We start from the raw sequence: 14,877 nt of genomic DNA, 5'->3' as shown, positions 1-14,877 counted from the left end.
ATATAATTAATTATAAATACATCATTTTCCTAATTTTTATATCATTTAAGAAAACAAATTTATGGTAAGCTTAACAAAAGAAAGAATAACATAATAATAAAAGTTATAACATTATTATATATATATAAATATATATATATATATATATATATATATATATATATATTTAATAATATAACGAATATACCTTTTATTTTGAAATTATTGAAAAAGCAATATTATGTTTACATTAATAAAATATAAACATATGACATAAAAGGATATATTTTCATTATGTTGTTATTTTATTTTTTTCATGATATATAAAAAAGATTTAATTTTCTAGATTCATTTGAAACATTCAAATTGACATTATTTTTTATATTCTAATTTATTTATTTTTTTTTTTTTTCCCCTTCTTTTAGTAAAAATGACAACAAAAGTAAAAAGAGTTCAAACATTCGGCAAAAAGGTAAATATTATATATATATATAAATACATTGATACTTAATATTTTTTTTTTTATATACTGTGAAGAAAGAGAAAAGTGTTTACATATACATAAACATATTTGTAGTATAAAATTTAATGAATATATTTATATATATTTTTTACCATTTGCACATTTAAAAAAAATGTATATACAAGAAATTAATGTAAATGGTCATATTTTTTGATGAGTTGTATTTTTATTATATATATATATATATATTTATATTTATTTATTTTTTTTATTTTTCCCACAGAAAACTGCCGTTGCTGTAGCAACAGTTACCAATGGTAAAGGGTTAATAAAATTAAACGGTAAAAATTTAGATTTAGTTGAACCCTATATTTTAAAAACCAAAGTATATGAACCCTTATGGTTAATTGGATCAGGCAAATTAAAAAATTTAGATATCCGTATAAGAGTTAAGGGTGGTGGTCAAACTTCTCAAATATATGCTATACGTCAAGCTATTGGTAAAGGAATAATTTCTTATTATCAAAAATATGTAGATGAATCAACCAAAAAAGAATTAAAAGATGTCTTATTAAGATATGACAGATCATTATTAGTAGGAGACACAAGAAGATGTGAACCCAAAAAATTTGGTGGAAAGGGTGCTCGTGCAAGATACCAAAAATCATACAGATGAAGAAGAAAAAAAAAAGAACATATATATATATATATATATATATATATATTTGTGTGACAACTATTATGTTGCTTTAAAATTTTTTAAAGATAATTGATCCAATATTATTTTATTATGTGTCTTTTATGGTATATTTTATTTTATACTACTTTATATATTTACCCATATATATATATATATATATTTATATAGGTAAAATAAAAATTTTTTATTATATATATATATTTTTATTTTTTAATAAACAAACTTTTTTTTTTTTTTTTTTTTTTTTTTTTTTTTTTTCAATTTATATAAAATATAATGTAAGTTATAATTCAACAATAACAACAACAAAAAAAAAAAAAAAAAAAACAAAAAGAAATAAGTATATGTATACTATTATTACAAATGTCAAATATTTTATTATAATATGAATAGGAAAAAATAAATATTTAAATAAAAACAAAAAAAAAAAAAAAAAAAAAATATAAATGAAAACTAATTATATATATATATATATATATATATATTATGAATATTGTCCATTTATATTAGAGTTGTTATTACTTTGCACCCCTTTTATATGTGTAATATTTGTTCATACAAGTATCATAATCATCCATTGTTAAATTATAATCGTGCATGTCAGACTTTAACATTTCATAAATGAGGTGTGTAAAATTACATGTTGGTTCCCACTTAAGAATATTTTTTGCCTTTGAGCAGTCACCTAATAATGTATTGACTTCACAATTTCTAAAGTATTTCTTGTCTTTCTTGATAAGTACATTATTATTTTGATCTACTCCTATTTCTTGTATTCCATTTCCTATCCATTTAATATGTATATTTACAAATGAAAAGGATATTTCACAAAATTCTCTAACAGAATGTTGTTCATTTGAACAAATAACAAAATCACTTGCCTCATTTTGTTGCAACATAAGATACATAGCATATACATAATCTTTGGCATGACCCCAATCTCTATATGTATCTATATTACCTAAGATAATGGATGTTTCTAATTTTTTTTGAATTTTTGCAATACCTCTAGTAATTTTTCTGGTAACAAAAGTTTCTCCTCTTCTTGGACTTTCATGATTAAATAAAATGCCATTAATACAAAACATATTATATGATTCTCTATAATTTATTGTAATATAATGTGCATATAATTTTGCTATAGCATAAGGTGATACTGGATAAAATGGTGTACTTTCATTTTGAATAGAACATTGAACTTTTCCAAATAATTCAGATGTGGATGCATTATAAAATTTAATATTTTTAATTTTTGATATTCTTATTCCTTCTAATATTCTTAAGGTACCTAAAGCAGTTGCTTCAGTTGTATACTCAGGCATTTCAAAACTTACTTTTACATGACTTTGTGCAGCTAAGTTATATATTTCATTTGGTTTTATTTCACATATTAATGAACATATATTACTACTATCAAGTAAATCTCCATAATGTAAAATTAACTTATCAAATATATGATCAATCCTCTTTGTGTTAAAAGAACTACAACGTCTTATCACTCCATGCACTTGATAATTTTTTTCTAACAATAACTCGCTTAAATATGAACCATCTTGTCCTGTTATTCCAAAAATTAAAGCAACTCGCATAATTAAAGGTTTGACAAAGAAAATTTTTAATTTATTCAAAAAGGCTCATGAAGAAATAAATAACGCAAAAAAAAAAAAAATAAAAATAAAAAAATAAAAAAATAAAAAAATAAAAAAATAAAAAAAACACCCACATATATATATATATATATATATATATATATATATATATATATATATTATGTGTATAATATTTATTTCTATAACATTTTTATCTTTTTATATATAATTACATAAAAGATATATATATATATATGCATTAAACATATATCATGGAAGACTTCAAGCCCATGACGGTGAAATATTTTATATGGTGTGTAGAACAACAATAAAATAAATAAAATAACTTAACATACTTTTCATAAAAGTAGTTAACCAAAAATATAATTTTTTAGATGACTAAAAAAAAAATTTAAGTATATATATTATATATACATATGTATGTTTAAACAATATATAAGTGCAAGATGTAATTAATTTTTTAATATAATAAAATATTATATAGTGTAAATGCACATATGTATTATTAACATTTCTTTATTATATATATATATATATATAAATTTTTTTTTTTTTTTTTTTTTTTTTTTATCTTGTGTAATCTGGATATGGGAAAATTTCCATTTGATATATAATTTATAATTTACATATATATATATATATATATATATATATATATATATATATATATATATATATTGATTATATTAATTTTATTTTATTTTATTTTATTTTATTTTTTGGTATTAATTTAATTAAAGAAATTTTCACTTTTTTGTATGTTAATCCTAGCTATGAATATTGCCCTTCAACTTTTTTTTTTTTTTTATTAATTAAAAAATTTTATTTTTTTTATCAACTGAAAAAATAATAAAATATATGATTTCGTAGGTTCCAATTAATTTTCTTCTCTTTATTTCTAAACCCATTTTGAAAAAAATGTTATAATAACATGTTTCTTGAATTATATTTTTATCTGATATTATGTTGTTATATATCATTTAATAGTAGTTTACAAGTTAATAAAACTAATCAATATTTTTTAAACAGTTCATATAATAAAAAGGGCAGTACTAAGCCCTCAAGAAGAAAAAAAAATTTGTTCATAAACGATCTGTTTTTAGGTGAACGCATAAAAACAAAAAAACGCCCCTTTAAATATTATCAAAAATGTAAACATAAGAAAAATGTAGAATGGGGTAACGATTATATGTGTGATGAGGAAAAGAAGAAGAAAAAAAAAAGTGGAAAAAATAAAAAAAATGATATATATGATTTGGATGAAGATGAGGAAGGTATTAAATCGAAATGTTATTATGATGATTATCATGTAGAAAATGAGAATGATATAGAATATGATACAAATGAAGATGAATATGATGAAGAAGAAGAAGAAGAAGAAGATGAATATGATGAAGAAGCAGAAGAAGATGAATACGATGAAGAAAATGATGATGAATACGATGAAGAAAATGATGACCAAAATGATGAAGAATATGATAAAGAATCAGATGAAGAAGACGTGGATGAACACTTAAAAGAACGTTTAATGAAAAAAAAATTATTTTACTCCAAACTGTTTAATATTGATGAAAATGAGAACGAATTTAATGTTTTGTCACCAAAATATAATATGAATATTTATAATATTTTAGAAAAAAATTATGATCAGAATGAAGAGAATCAAATTGTTTTAACAATTAAGAATTTAAATTATGAAATAAATAATAGAAAATTAATTACTAATTTAAATTTACAATTAAATAAAACTGAATGTATTGGTTTGATTGGAAATAATGGATGTGGGAAAACGACCTTGTTGAATTTAATTTATGAAAATTCTGATAATAAATCAAAGAATTTTATATTAAATAATAAAATAAAAAAGAAAGAAGATCCATTATCTGTTAATAAATTTGATTTGAATACATTATCTTCGTCTGTTAAAAAAAATGATTTTAGTTTATTATATAAAATATTATCATATATGAAAAATAATTCCATAGAATTAAGTAATTTACCAACACTGATTGAAAATAAAAGTATTCATAATATTTTGCAAGAACAAAATAAAGATAAAAACAATAATAGTAAAAATAATATTTACAATAATAATAATGAGTTGTTTTACAAAAATGAAGTTTTTTATTTTAAACAAAATATACATCTTCTTGAAAATAATCATTTAACTATTTTTGAAAAGGTCTTGAAGTTTTATGATAACACCTTGGAAAAGTATGAAATATTAAATTATATAGAAGAGAATTTTGGTAAGTATGAAAAATATGATACTATAAAAAAATATGGATTGAAAGATACCCAAAGAAAAGATCAAATAGAAAAAAGAAATCATAATATTATAAAAGAAGATATAAAAAATGATAATAGTGATATTTTTATTACAGAACAAAATAAGAATGATGAAAAATTATTACAAAAAAGTTCTATGTCAAGTAATAACCAATTTAATAATGTCAATACATATGATGCATCCAATGTATTAAAAAAGAAGAATGAAGAAGATTTTTTAAAATCAGAATATTTTAAATTAATTTTAAAATTATATATGCACGAAAAAGAAAACATTTATAAAGAAATAAATAATATAAAAATGAATTTTAATAAATATGTAAATATATTAAATTTAAAAAATTTTTTGAACGTGAAATTATGTCATCTAAGTAATGGTTATATTATTCGTGTTTATTTGTTATTACTACTTTTAAGTGAATCTAAATTATTATTAATTGATGAAATTAATAATAATCTTGATATATTCAATATATTCTTTATAATGAATATATTTAAATATTCTTTAAAATATAAAAAACTTGCAATCATATTAGCTACCCATGATTTTTTTTTAGTAAGCAAATTATGTAATAGAATTTTAGACTTTAATAAAATTTCAGGATATGATATAGATCTTAATAATATGTCTCTATTAAAAAAAATCAATAAACATAATAATCACAATGATGAGGATTATGATATATATATGGATGATATGACTAACAATAAAACAAATGATAAAAAATCGAATTTAACCTATTTTAAAGGAAATTACACCGACTATTTGAATAATATGAAAATATTATTTGAAAATAGAAAAAAGAAAAAAGAAGAACTGAAAAAAATATTAGATCAAATAAATTCTGTAATATCAAAAAGTAAAAAGAAAAAGAAAAATGACTTCATACAACCATTTGTAAAAAAAAAAGAAGAAGAATTAAAGTTGTATCAAAATATTAATTCTATTTTGTTTGATACAAAATTAGATTATCAATATTTGTATTACAATTTAATCTATAGTAATAAAAAAAATGCTGACACAAAAGCAAAAGGAAAAGAAAAGGAAAAAGTAATGGAAACAAATTCTACTTTTACAAACGAACACAAGAAAAATGTGGATAATGAAAAAGGGGATGAAATAAATGAGAAGGTGGATTATGAGAGTAATGTGTGTGATACAAATGAAGGTGTAGAAAAGGAAGAAAATAAAGAAAAACAAAAAAGACAACATAAAGAAGAACAAAAACAAGAAGAACAACAAAAATATCAACAACATGTACAACATGAACAACATGAACAAGAGGTAGATAACAATTTTGACGATGATGAGGATATAAAAAAATTCGTATACAATAAATTTAAATATGTTGAAGGCAATATGAATAAGAATATCCTTATCGATATGAGCAAGAAAATAAAGAACAATGAACTTATTGAGACAGGGGAAAAGTATGGAACAAATAATATGCCATTATATGAATTTGAGAATTTTTCTTTTTATTTTTTAAATAAAAATAATAAAAAAAAATATATATTTAAAAACATGAATTTAAACATTAATAGTGGGGAAAATGTGTTGTTACTCGGGAAGAATGGAATTGGTAAATCAACACTTTTTAAAATATTAACTAATAAATATAATTTTGTATTAAAAGAAAAGGAAAATAAGTTAAAAGAAAAAAAAAGTATTTATGTATATGGTGATAATGATGATATGATGGATACAAACCTTTCGAATATAATAAATGATGAAAATATTGAAAATAGAAAAAAGAATTATAATTTTGAAGGGACTATTAATTGTAATTTTAAAAATGTTTTGTTAACATACTTTGAACAAAATATGATAAAAAAATTAAATGCTGAAATTAATGATTATTTTAAAAATCTAATTGAAAAGGTAAATTATGAACCTATTAATTTTTATAATAATTATAATAATAATAATGATGATGATATTTTATCCAATGAAAATTTTTGTTTTTATATATTAAATAAAACCAAATTATTTTATAATGAAAAAATAGATAATATTGAAGAGAAAATAAATAAGTTATTAAAAATTTTTTTTATTGATAGTAATACATCTATTAAAGATAAAAGTGGAGGTGAAAAAGTCCGTATATTATTTCTTTCTTTATTTTTAAAAAAATCAAATTTATTATTATTAGATGAAATAAATAATAATCTTGATATTTATTTAAAAAATTTATTATTAAATTTTCTTAATTATATTTATCAAGGTAGTTATATATTAACTACACATGATTTCTATATAATAAAAAATCTAAATAATATTCATAAAATTATTTATATATTTGATTATCAAAATATTTTCACATTTTATAATGTTCAAGATTTTATTCAAAACTTTTATAATTTCATTCTTAATTCTTTTAATTTGTGTAATGCTGAATTAAAGGATCATGAATATATACAAAAAAAAAGAGATAAAGTTAGATTAAACAATTATTCAAATTATGTTAATTCGCAAAACATTTTACACTCTAATAATGTTCTACAAAATAATATTCATCTATCATCTTATGATACCAATAAAAATGATCTCATAAATGACCAATTAAATATAGACCAATTAAATAATAGCGCGAATTATCAAAAATATCTATATGATAATTATGATTATGAAATTTTACAATTTTTAAAAAAACAGTTTGAAAAAGATAATAATGAAAGAAAAAATTATGAACAAATAAATATACAAGAAGAAATTTTTCAAAAAAAAAAAATTAATAAAAAAAATTTTGGAGGTAAAGGAACCTCAGGAAAAATTAAAATTAAAAATTGGAAAAGATGGAAGAAATAAAAAAAAAATTAAGAAATTAATATAAAAACAAATATTTATATATTTCTGCATTTTATAAGCAAAATGTAATATATATATAATAAAACAAATGTTTGTATTATAACATGTTATTTTTAAATGATGTTATTTAGCTATATATTTTTTAATTTTCTAAATATTACTAAAATATATGAATATATAATATAATATAATATTATATTATATTATATAAGCATTCATTATTTTTATTTTATTTTATTTTTATTTATTTTTTTTTTTTTTTTTTGTGCAATATATATATATATATATATATATATATATTTTATAATATTATTCATAACTGTTACATGTATTATAAAACTTTAAATCATCATTTTATTAATTCCTTGTTAAAAATATTTGTTAATTTAATATTTCTTTTATCATTTATTTTATTTTGATGGTAAAATGGTAAACGAATCTTCCGTTAATTCTGGACAATTTTTCATAATAACCTCAACGATGTTATGTTCTACATCACCCTAAAAAAAAACAAATAAATAAATAAATATATATACATACATATATATATATATATATATATATATATATATATATATATATATATCATATGGGGATACAGGGAATATTCATATACACATATTATTAATATAATTATATGGTCCTTTCTTTTTACCTGAATATCTATTTGGTCTGGGTTATTATTTGCGCCTTTAATTACAGAGGAACCACATGCATAAAATTTCGAAAATATTTTTGCCATTTTTTCTAGCTTGATATAAGGATGTAATCCCGTTACAACCGTTACCACCTTTTTCTTTGCCCTTGTTGTTTTTTGTATTGTTATTTTTTGAGATACCTAAAGGAAAAATATAAATAAATAAATAAAAATATATATATATATATATATATATATATATGTGAACACATGATAATTTAACTAAATAATGTATTAATATATTAAGGGCATTATAACTTTCTTGATTAAATATAATTTTAGCAAATATTATGTATTATTACATTTTTACTAGGCTTTTTTGTTTGCTTCTTATTAATTTCTACGTTAGTATTTGAAGCTTCATAATTATATTTATCCTTATTTTCTTCTTTACACTCATTAAAGGAGTTACCATATTCACAATATTCATATGGCATACCACAAACTAAAAATGGAAAATAATAATATAAGCCAAATATTATGGTGTGTAATTATATATATACATTAATTTTTATTTTATTATGTGTAAATATATATATATATATATATATATATATATATATTATTACCTTTACAATATTCGACGATGACGGGTTCATACTTGTCATGTTTGTCATCTTTCAAACAAACATCATCATTATTATTATTATTATTATCATTATTTACATCATGTTCTTTATTATTTATATCATCATCCTTTTTCTTTGATGATTCATCTTCATTTTTATTATTCAATTTTGAATTTTGTTTTTTCTTCTTTTTCTCTTCTTTTTTATCTTTCATTTTTAAATATCTTAATTTTTTTTGAGATATTTTTTCTTTTTTTTTTTGTTCTTCGCTATCATCTTCTTCGTCATATTCTTCTTCATCTTCTACACTTTGTTGGTCATTTTTTTTTTCGTCTGATTCTTCTATATCACATTTTATTTTTATTTTATCAAATTCTTTTTCTAATTCTTCCATTTTTCTTTCTTTCTTTTGTTTTGTTTTTTATTAAGTATAATGTTGTTTGTACTTTTTTTTTTTTTTTTTTTTTTTTTTTTTTTTTTTGTTATAATGTTATTGTTATTTTATAAATTGTATATGAAAAGAAACAAAAAATAGAATAAAATAAAAAATAAAACAAAACAAAATTAAATAAAATAATATAATGTAATATAATATAATATTAATATAACTATATTGTTATATTTATGATAATATATGTAAAACAAAAAAAAAAAATATAAAATGAATCACTTTAAATATTGATATTTATTTATATAAATATTCAAGAAATCACATTGTTTATAATTATTTTATTTTTGAGGAATTCACATTAATATAAAATGTTTAATAATACATATTTTTTATTTTATATATTGTATATTTCTTTTTTATTATGTATATAATTTCAGATATATATATAGGTATATGCTTTATCCTTTAGAATATAGTATTATATATATATATTTATAATATATTCCAAAATATTATTTATATATTATTTTATTTTTTATTTATTGAAGATTTAAAAATAAATAAGGGAATATACAATATTATTATATTATTTTAAAGATAATATAATATTTCTATTTAAAAAAAAAAATATAAAAAACACCAAAAGTGATAAGTATATTTTTGAATATTTTACAATGTATCATAATCTCGTTTGAATAATTCCTATTTATATACATATTCATTTCATAACTATAAGTATGAGTCTTATAAAATGACAAACAAACAAATTAATTTATATAAATATATATATTATATGTATTATAAATATATTTAATTTACATTTAATATTTATAGAACAAAATTTTTTTTCTTTTACCATATAATTTTCCCCCACCCCTTTTCCTTTTGTCGTAACATTATAAATATATTTACTTTGAAGACATAAAGAAAAAATATATAATCCTCTCCATATTATTGTCAAAATAAAAAAGAAATATATGTTTTTATTCCTTTCTATATTTGGTTATTTTAAGTGTTTTTTTAAACGAGCTTTAAAATAAAAAAATCGAATAAAGAAAAATGATATATAAAAATAAAAATAGGGATAAGTGCTAAACTAATAAATGTTCATAAATTTTCTTTTGCTTTAAATTATGAAGTGATAAGATAGAAATCTAGACAAAAAAATAATTCAGAGGATGAAAGAAAAAAAAAAAAAAAAAACTAAACAAATAAATATATATATATATATATATATATTTGTTGCGGTTTTTGTCAAATATACCTTATTGTAACATTCTAAATTTATTTCTTAACGTAATATTTTTTTTTGACATTAATTTTTTTTTTAAAGCGCTTGAAATTATATAAATCTTGGGTTAAAAAACAAAAAACACAAATAATTATTTCCTATAACGTGTATATATATTTTATATTAAATGTGTATAAGATGTTTACTTTTTGCATTACCCAAAATATTGTAAAAATATAAAAGCTGGGTAAATGTGTATTATAACATAGTTATTTTTTATTCTTAAAATCTCCAAAAAATTAAACAATATGTCAAAATGAATTTGTCCTTTAAATGTGTCAATTAATATATATATATATATATATATATATTATATTTTTTTTTTTTTTTTTTTTTTTTTTTTTTTGACATTCCATTTTTGTTATATTATTTTAATGTCAATATTATATTTCCAGATAAACATATAATTTACTTTTGAATTATATTTTTATTTTCTCCTGTTAATTAATTTTTTTTTTTTTTTTTTTTAACATAAAAATAAGATCACTTTTAAAAACATGCAAATATTTACTCAATGCTTGGAAAGGAAAAGAATAAAATAAATTGAAAATAAAACATATATATGTAAATACAAAATAATATTTATTGAACATTGACATAATATTTATTTAATATGTATTTATAACTTCTCAACATATAATATATATATATATATATATATATATATATATATATATATTTATAATTTATGTTTATTTATTATTTATTATTTATACATACTGATTTCCTTATTTATTTTATCCTTTGTATTTAGATCCTATATTATCATATGAAGTGTGATTGATGTGTATATTTTTAAAAAAATAAAATTAAAAAAAGCTTTCCTTTTTTTTTTTTCCTATATTTTTTTTTTTTTTTCCTATTTTTTTTTTTTTTTCCTTCTTTTTTTAAAAAGTGAAAGAAAAAAGCATAACCTAAGAAGAATGCATATGTTCAATAAATAAATGAACATACATTGAATGTATAAAATCGCATGTTATAAAAATATGACGAATGTAAAGGATGTTAATAAGAATGATGATAATAATAATATATCATCTACTGATAAGAATAAAATGAAAAAGGCTATTTCATTAGAGATAGAAAAAGAACATGATGAAAAAATAAATCTTCTCCTTAAGGGGGACAATATGGAAAATGAAAAGTGTCAAGAAAATCAAAAAAAGGATAGCAATCCAAAAAATGTCAAAAGTATTGAACAACTAAATAGTACTTCTGAAAAAGGGGAATTTTTTCAAAAAAGAGAAAACGACATTTCTGAAGAAAATTATGTAACAAGCTGTAATAAATATGATATAAAAGAAAACAAGGAAATGAATTATTTCAAAAATAAAAATCATAATTATCATAATAATGATGATGATGATATACATAATACTATAACTAATAAATATAATTCAATAGGCACATATCAATTAAATAGTAATAAAAACATATCTGAAGATAACTTATATAATAAAAATGAAGAAGAAATTGTAAAGCATAAGAAAGAAAATCCAACCTTTTTAGAAATTCAATTCAGGAAATCATTATTAGAAAATGAAAATATAAAACGAAATATATCGGCAAAGAATTTCTACATTATAGAAGAAGATATGCTTATTAATATTACTATAATATTAGATAGAATTATTGAACAATTAATTATATATTATAAAAAAAAACATATAGACATAGAAGAACAAAATGTACATTTTCAAAATGTATTTAAAGTATTATATAAATTATTAAGTAATATTAGCTTTCATCCAAATGAAGAAAAATTTAAAACTATTAAGTTAAGAAATATACAAGTAAAAAATACGTTCTTAATTAATGATGAAATATATAATTTAATTAAATTATTATTTGATATATTAAATTTTAATACTGATTATAATTATAGTATAGTAGGACAAGAATATGTGAATAAAATTAATGTAGATATTATTAATAATTCAGAATGTACAGAATTTTTATGGAAATTTCAAAAAAAATTTGATGATAAGGATGCTATCTTATTTGAATATGTTCTATCCTCTGTTAAAATAATTATGAATTCTCTAAATAAAGATATAACATATAAATATTCAAATTCTATGGAAAAAAATGAAACCAAAAATAATAATCAATTAAATGTAGACAAATATAACAGAACTGATAATTTAATACAAGATCAAAAAAGAAGCTTAGAAAACTTATCAAACATAGCAAATCTTTCACTTAACAATAAAATTAATATTATCAATCAAAAAAAGAAAGAAGAACAACAAGCCCTAAGCGATATACGTAAGATACACAATGAAAGATACAAGGTTCATAAAATACACGGTGATAATAGTAATACAAATTTAACGGATAAAAATAAAAATAAAAATAAAAATATATTTAATAAAAAAAATGGATACTTCAACAAAAATAATACACACAGTACATACAATAATAATAAAAGTTATGATAATGAATATGATGATAGTGATAATTCAAATGATAGAAAAAATTTTAAAAATGGAAAAAAAAAAATAAAGCATTTTTTTAAAAACTTTTTTAAAAAAAATTAATTTATTTGTAAATATATATATATATATATATATATATATATATATGATATTATAATCATATCATTATTTGTATCGTTTCTATTTTGTTTAATTATTTTATATTATATGTTTTAATTTATTATATTATTTTATATTTTTTTTTGTTATTCATCTGTGGGTATATGCATCTTTATCTTTTAACTATTTTTTTTTTTTTTTTTTTATTGACACTTCAAAAAAGTATATATTATATTAAAGAATATAAAATACAAGACTAATTCATAAGATAACATATATAAATATATATATTAATATATACAAAACATAATATATATAATATGTTTTGTGATAAAAAGAATAAAAAAAAAAAAAAAAATTATTTTGTAATTATTTTAATAAGAAAATATAAAAACCATAAATAATCCTACCTATTCGACAATTATATAAAATAAAAGAGCATATCTTATAATAACAATAATTTTATTTATTTGAACGTATACATTGTAAAGAAATGGAAATATACAAAATATATGGCTCCTTTTCATAATATTATTAAATAATGAAACTTTTTTAAATATGCATAAATATATACATATATATATATATATATATATATATTATGAGGATTCTTCACCATAAAAGAAAACAATGTGCATTTAATATATTATATATATATATATATATAATATTATAAAATTTTAAGTATAATTTTACATAATATTATTATATGTATAATAGCATAAAAAAAAATACAGTGTAAGGATTTGTAAATCATTTTTTGGGTCATTTATATAAAGGTATAATAATTTTATAATATATGCTTCTTTTCATTTTATAATCATATTTTAAATATATATATTTATAAAACAGGATAACCTATAATATATATATATATATATATATTTTAAATAATTTAGATAAAATATTATTTTATTATCTAAATTTTATGTATAAACTAATTTATAATATATATTATATTATATTATATTATATTATATTATATTATATTATATTATATTATATTATATTATATTATATTATATTATATTATATTATATTATATTATATTATATTATATTATATTATATTATATTTCTTATTATATATGGAACATTTAATTTTTTTTTTTACCCTTATAAAAAAAAAAAGTATTATTTATATATACATATATGAAAAAAAGATTATTAACTTTATACACTTACAATAACTTTGAAAGTAGCTTGAGTGGACTTTTTTTTTTTTTTTTTTGTTATAGAAAGGTGGAAAAAAAAAAAAAAAAAAAAAAAAAAAAAAGGTAAATAATTCACTTCTGTTATATTAATAAAAATGTAAAATTTTTTTTTTTTTTTGATAATATTATCATATATTATAAATATATAATTAAATATATACGTAATATAATAAATAGAAGTTTCAAAAAAAATTAAAAAAGCAAAAATCAATGAAATATTCATAAAAACTATTGAAATTTGAAAAAAAAAGAGCTCTAATTCACAAATATTTATATATATTTATATATATTTAAATTATTATATAATTTATATATAATAGCAGTATTCT

General features: G+C 17.9%; 5 protein-coding genes across 5 annotated transcripts; 3 read left to right on the top strand and 2 right to left on the bottom strand.

Annotated features, from left to right (window-relative positions):
- Positions 1-409: 409 nt before the first annotated feature.
- On the top strand, positions 410-1,118 carry PADL01_0813100 (40S ribosomal protein S16, putative; the record flags this gene model as incomplete). Its single annotated transcript, XM_028681473.1, has 2 exons — positions 410-451; positions 726-1,118. 2 exons carry the CDS (start codon positions 410-412, stop codon positions 1,116-1,118), a joined length of 435 nt encoding a protein of 144 aa, XP_028537847.1.
- A 542-nt stretch (positions 1,119-1,660) lies between these two features.
- PADL01_0813000 (GDP-mannose 4,6-dehydratase) lies at positions 1,661-2,731 on the bottom strand (the record flags this gene model as incomplete). The annotated part of the gene is made up of 1 exon (XM_028681472.1): positions 1,661-2,731. The coding sequence occupies one exon, from the start codon at positions 2,729-2,731 to the stop codon at positions 1,661-1,663; it is 1,071 nt and encodes a 356-aa protein (XP_028537846.1).
- Positions 2,732-3,683: 952 nt separating this feature from the next.
- On the top strand, positions 3,684-7,850 carry PADL01_0812900 (ABC transporter, putative; the record flags this gene model as incomplete). The annotated part of the gene is made up of 1 exon (XM_028681471.1): positions 3,684-7,850. One exon carries the CDS (start codon positions 3,684-3,686, stop codon positions 7,848-7,850), a length of 4,167 nt encoding a protein of 1,388 aa, XP_028537845.1.
- Positions 7,851-8,260: 410 nt separating this feature from the next.
- Positions 8,261-9,510, bottom strand: PADL01_0812800 (translation initiation factor SUI1, putative; the record flags this gene model as incomplete). Its single annotated transcript, XM_028681469.1, has 4 exons — positions 8,261-8,350; positions 8,506-8,688; positions 8,850-8,992; positions 9,117-9,510. The coding sequence occupies 4 exons, from the start codon at positions 9,508-9,510 to the stop codon at positions 8,261-8,263; spliced, it is 810 nt and encodes a 269-aa protein (XP_028537844.1).
- Positions 9,511-11,784: 2,274 nt separating this feature from the next.
- PADL01_0812700 (conserved Plasmodium protein, unknown function) lies at positions 11,785-13,338 on the top strand (the record flags this gene model as incomplete). Its single annotated transcript, XM_028681468.1, has 1 exon — positions 11,785-13,338. One exon carries the CDS (start codon positions 11,785-11,787, stop codon positions 13,336-13,338), a length of 1,554 nt encoding a protein of 517 aa, XP_028537843.1.
- Positions 13,339-14,877: the final 1,539 nt, after the last annotated feature.

The sequence above is a fragment of the Plasmodium sp. gorilla clade G2 genome (genome assembly GCF_900097015.1).
Source record: "Plasmodium sp. gorilla clade G2 genome assembly, chromosome: 8".
Lineage (NCBI taxonomy): Eukaryota > Apicomplexa > Aconoidasida > Haemosporida > Plasmodiidae > Plasmodium > Plasmodium adleri (nom. inval.).
This window is presented reverse-complemented; position numbering and strand designations above follow the sequence as displayed.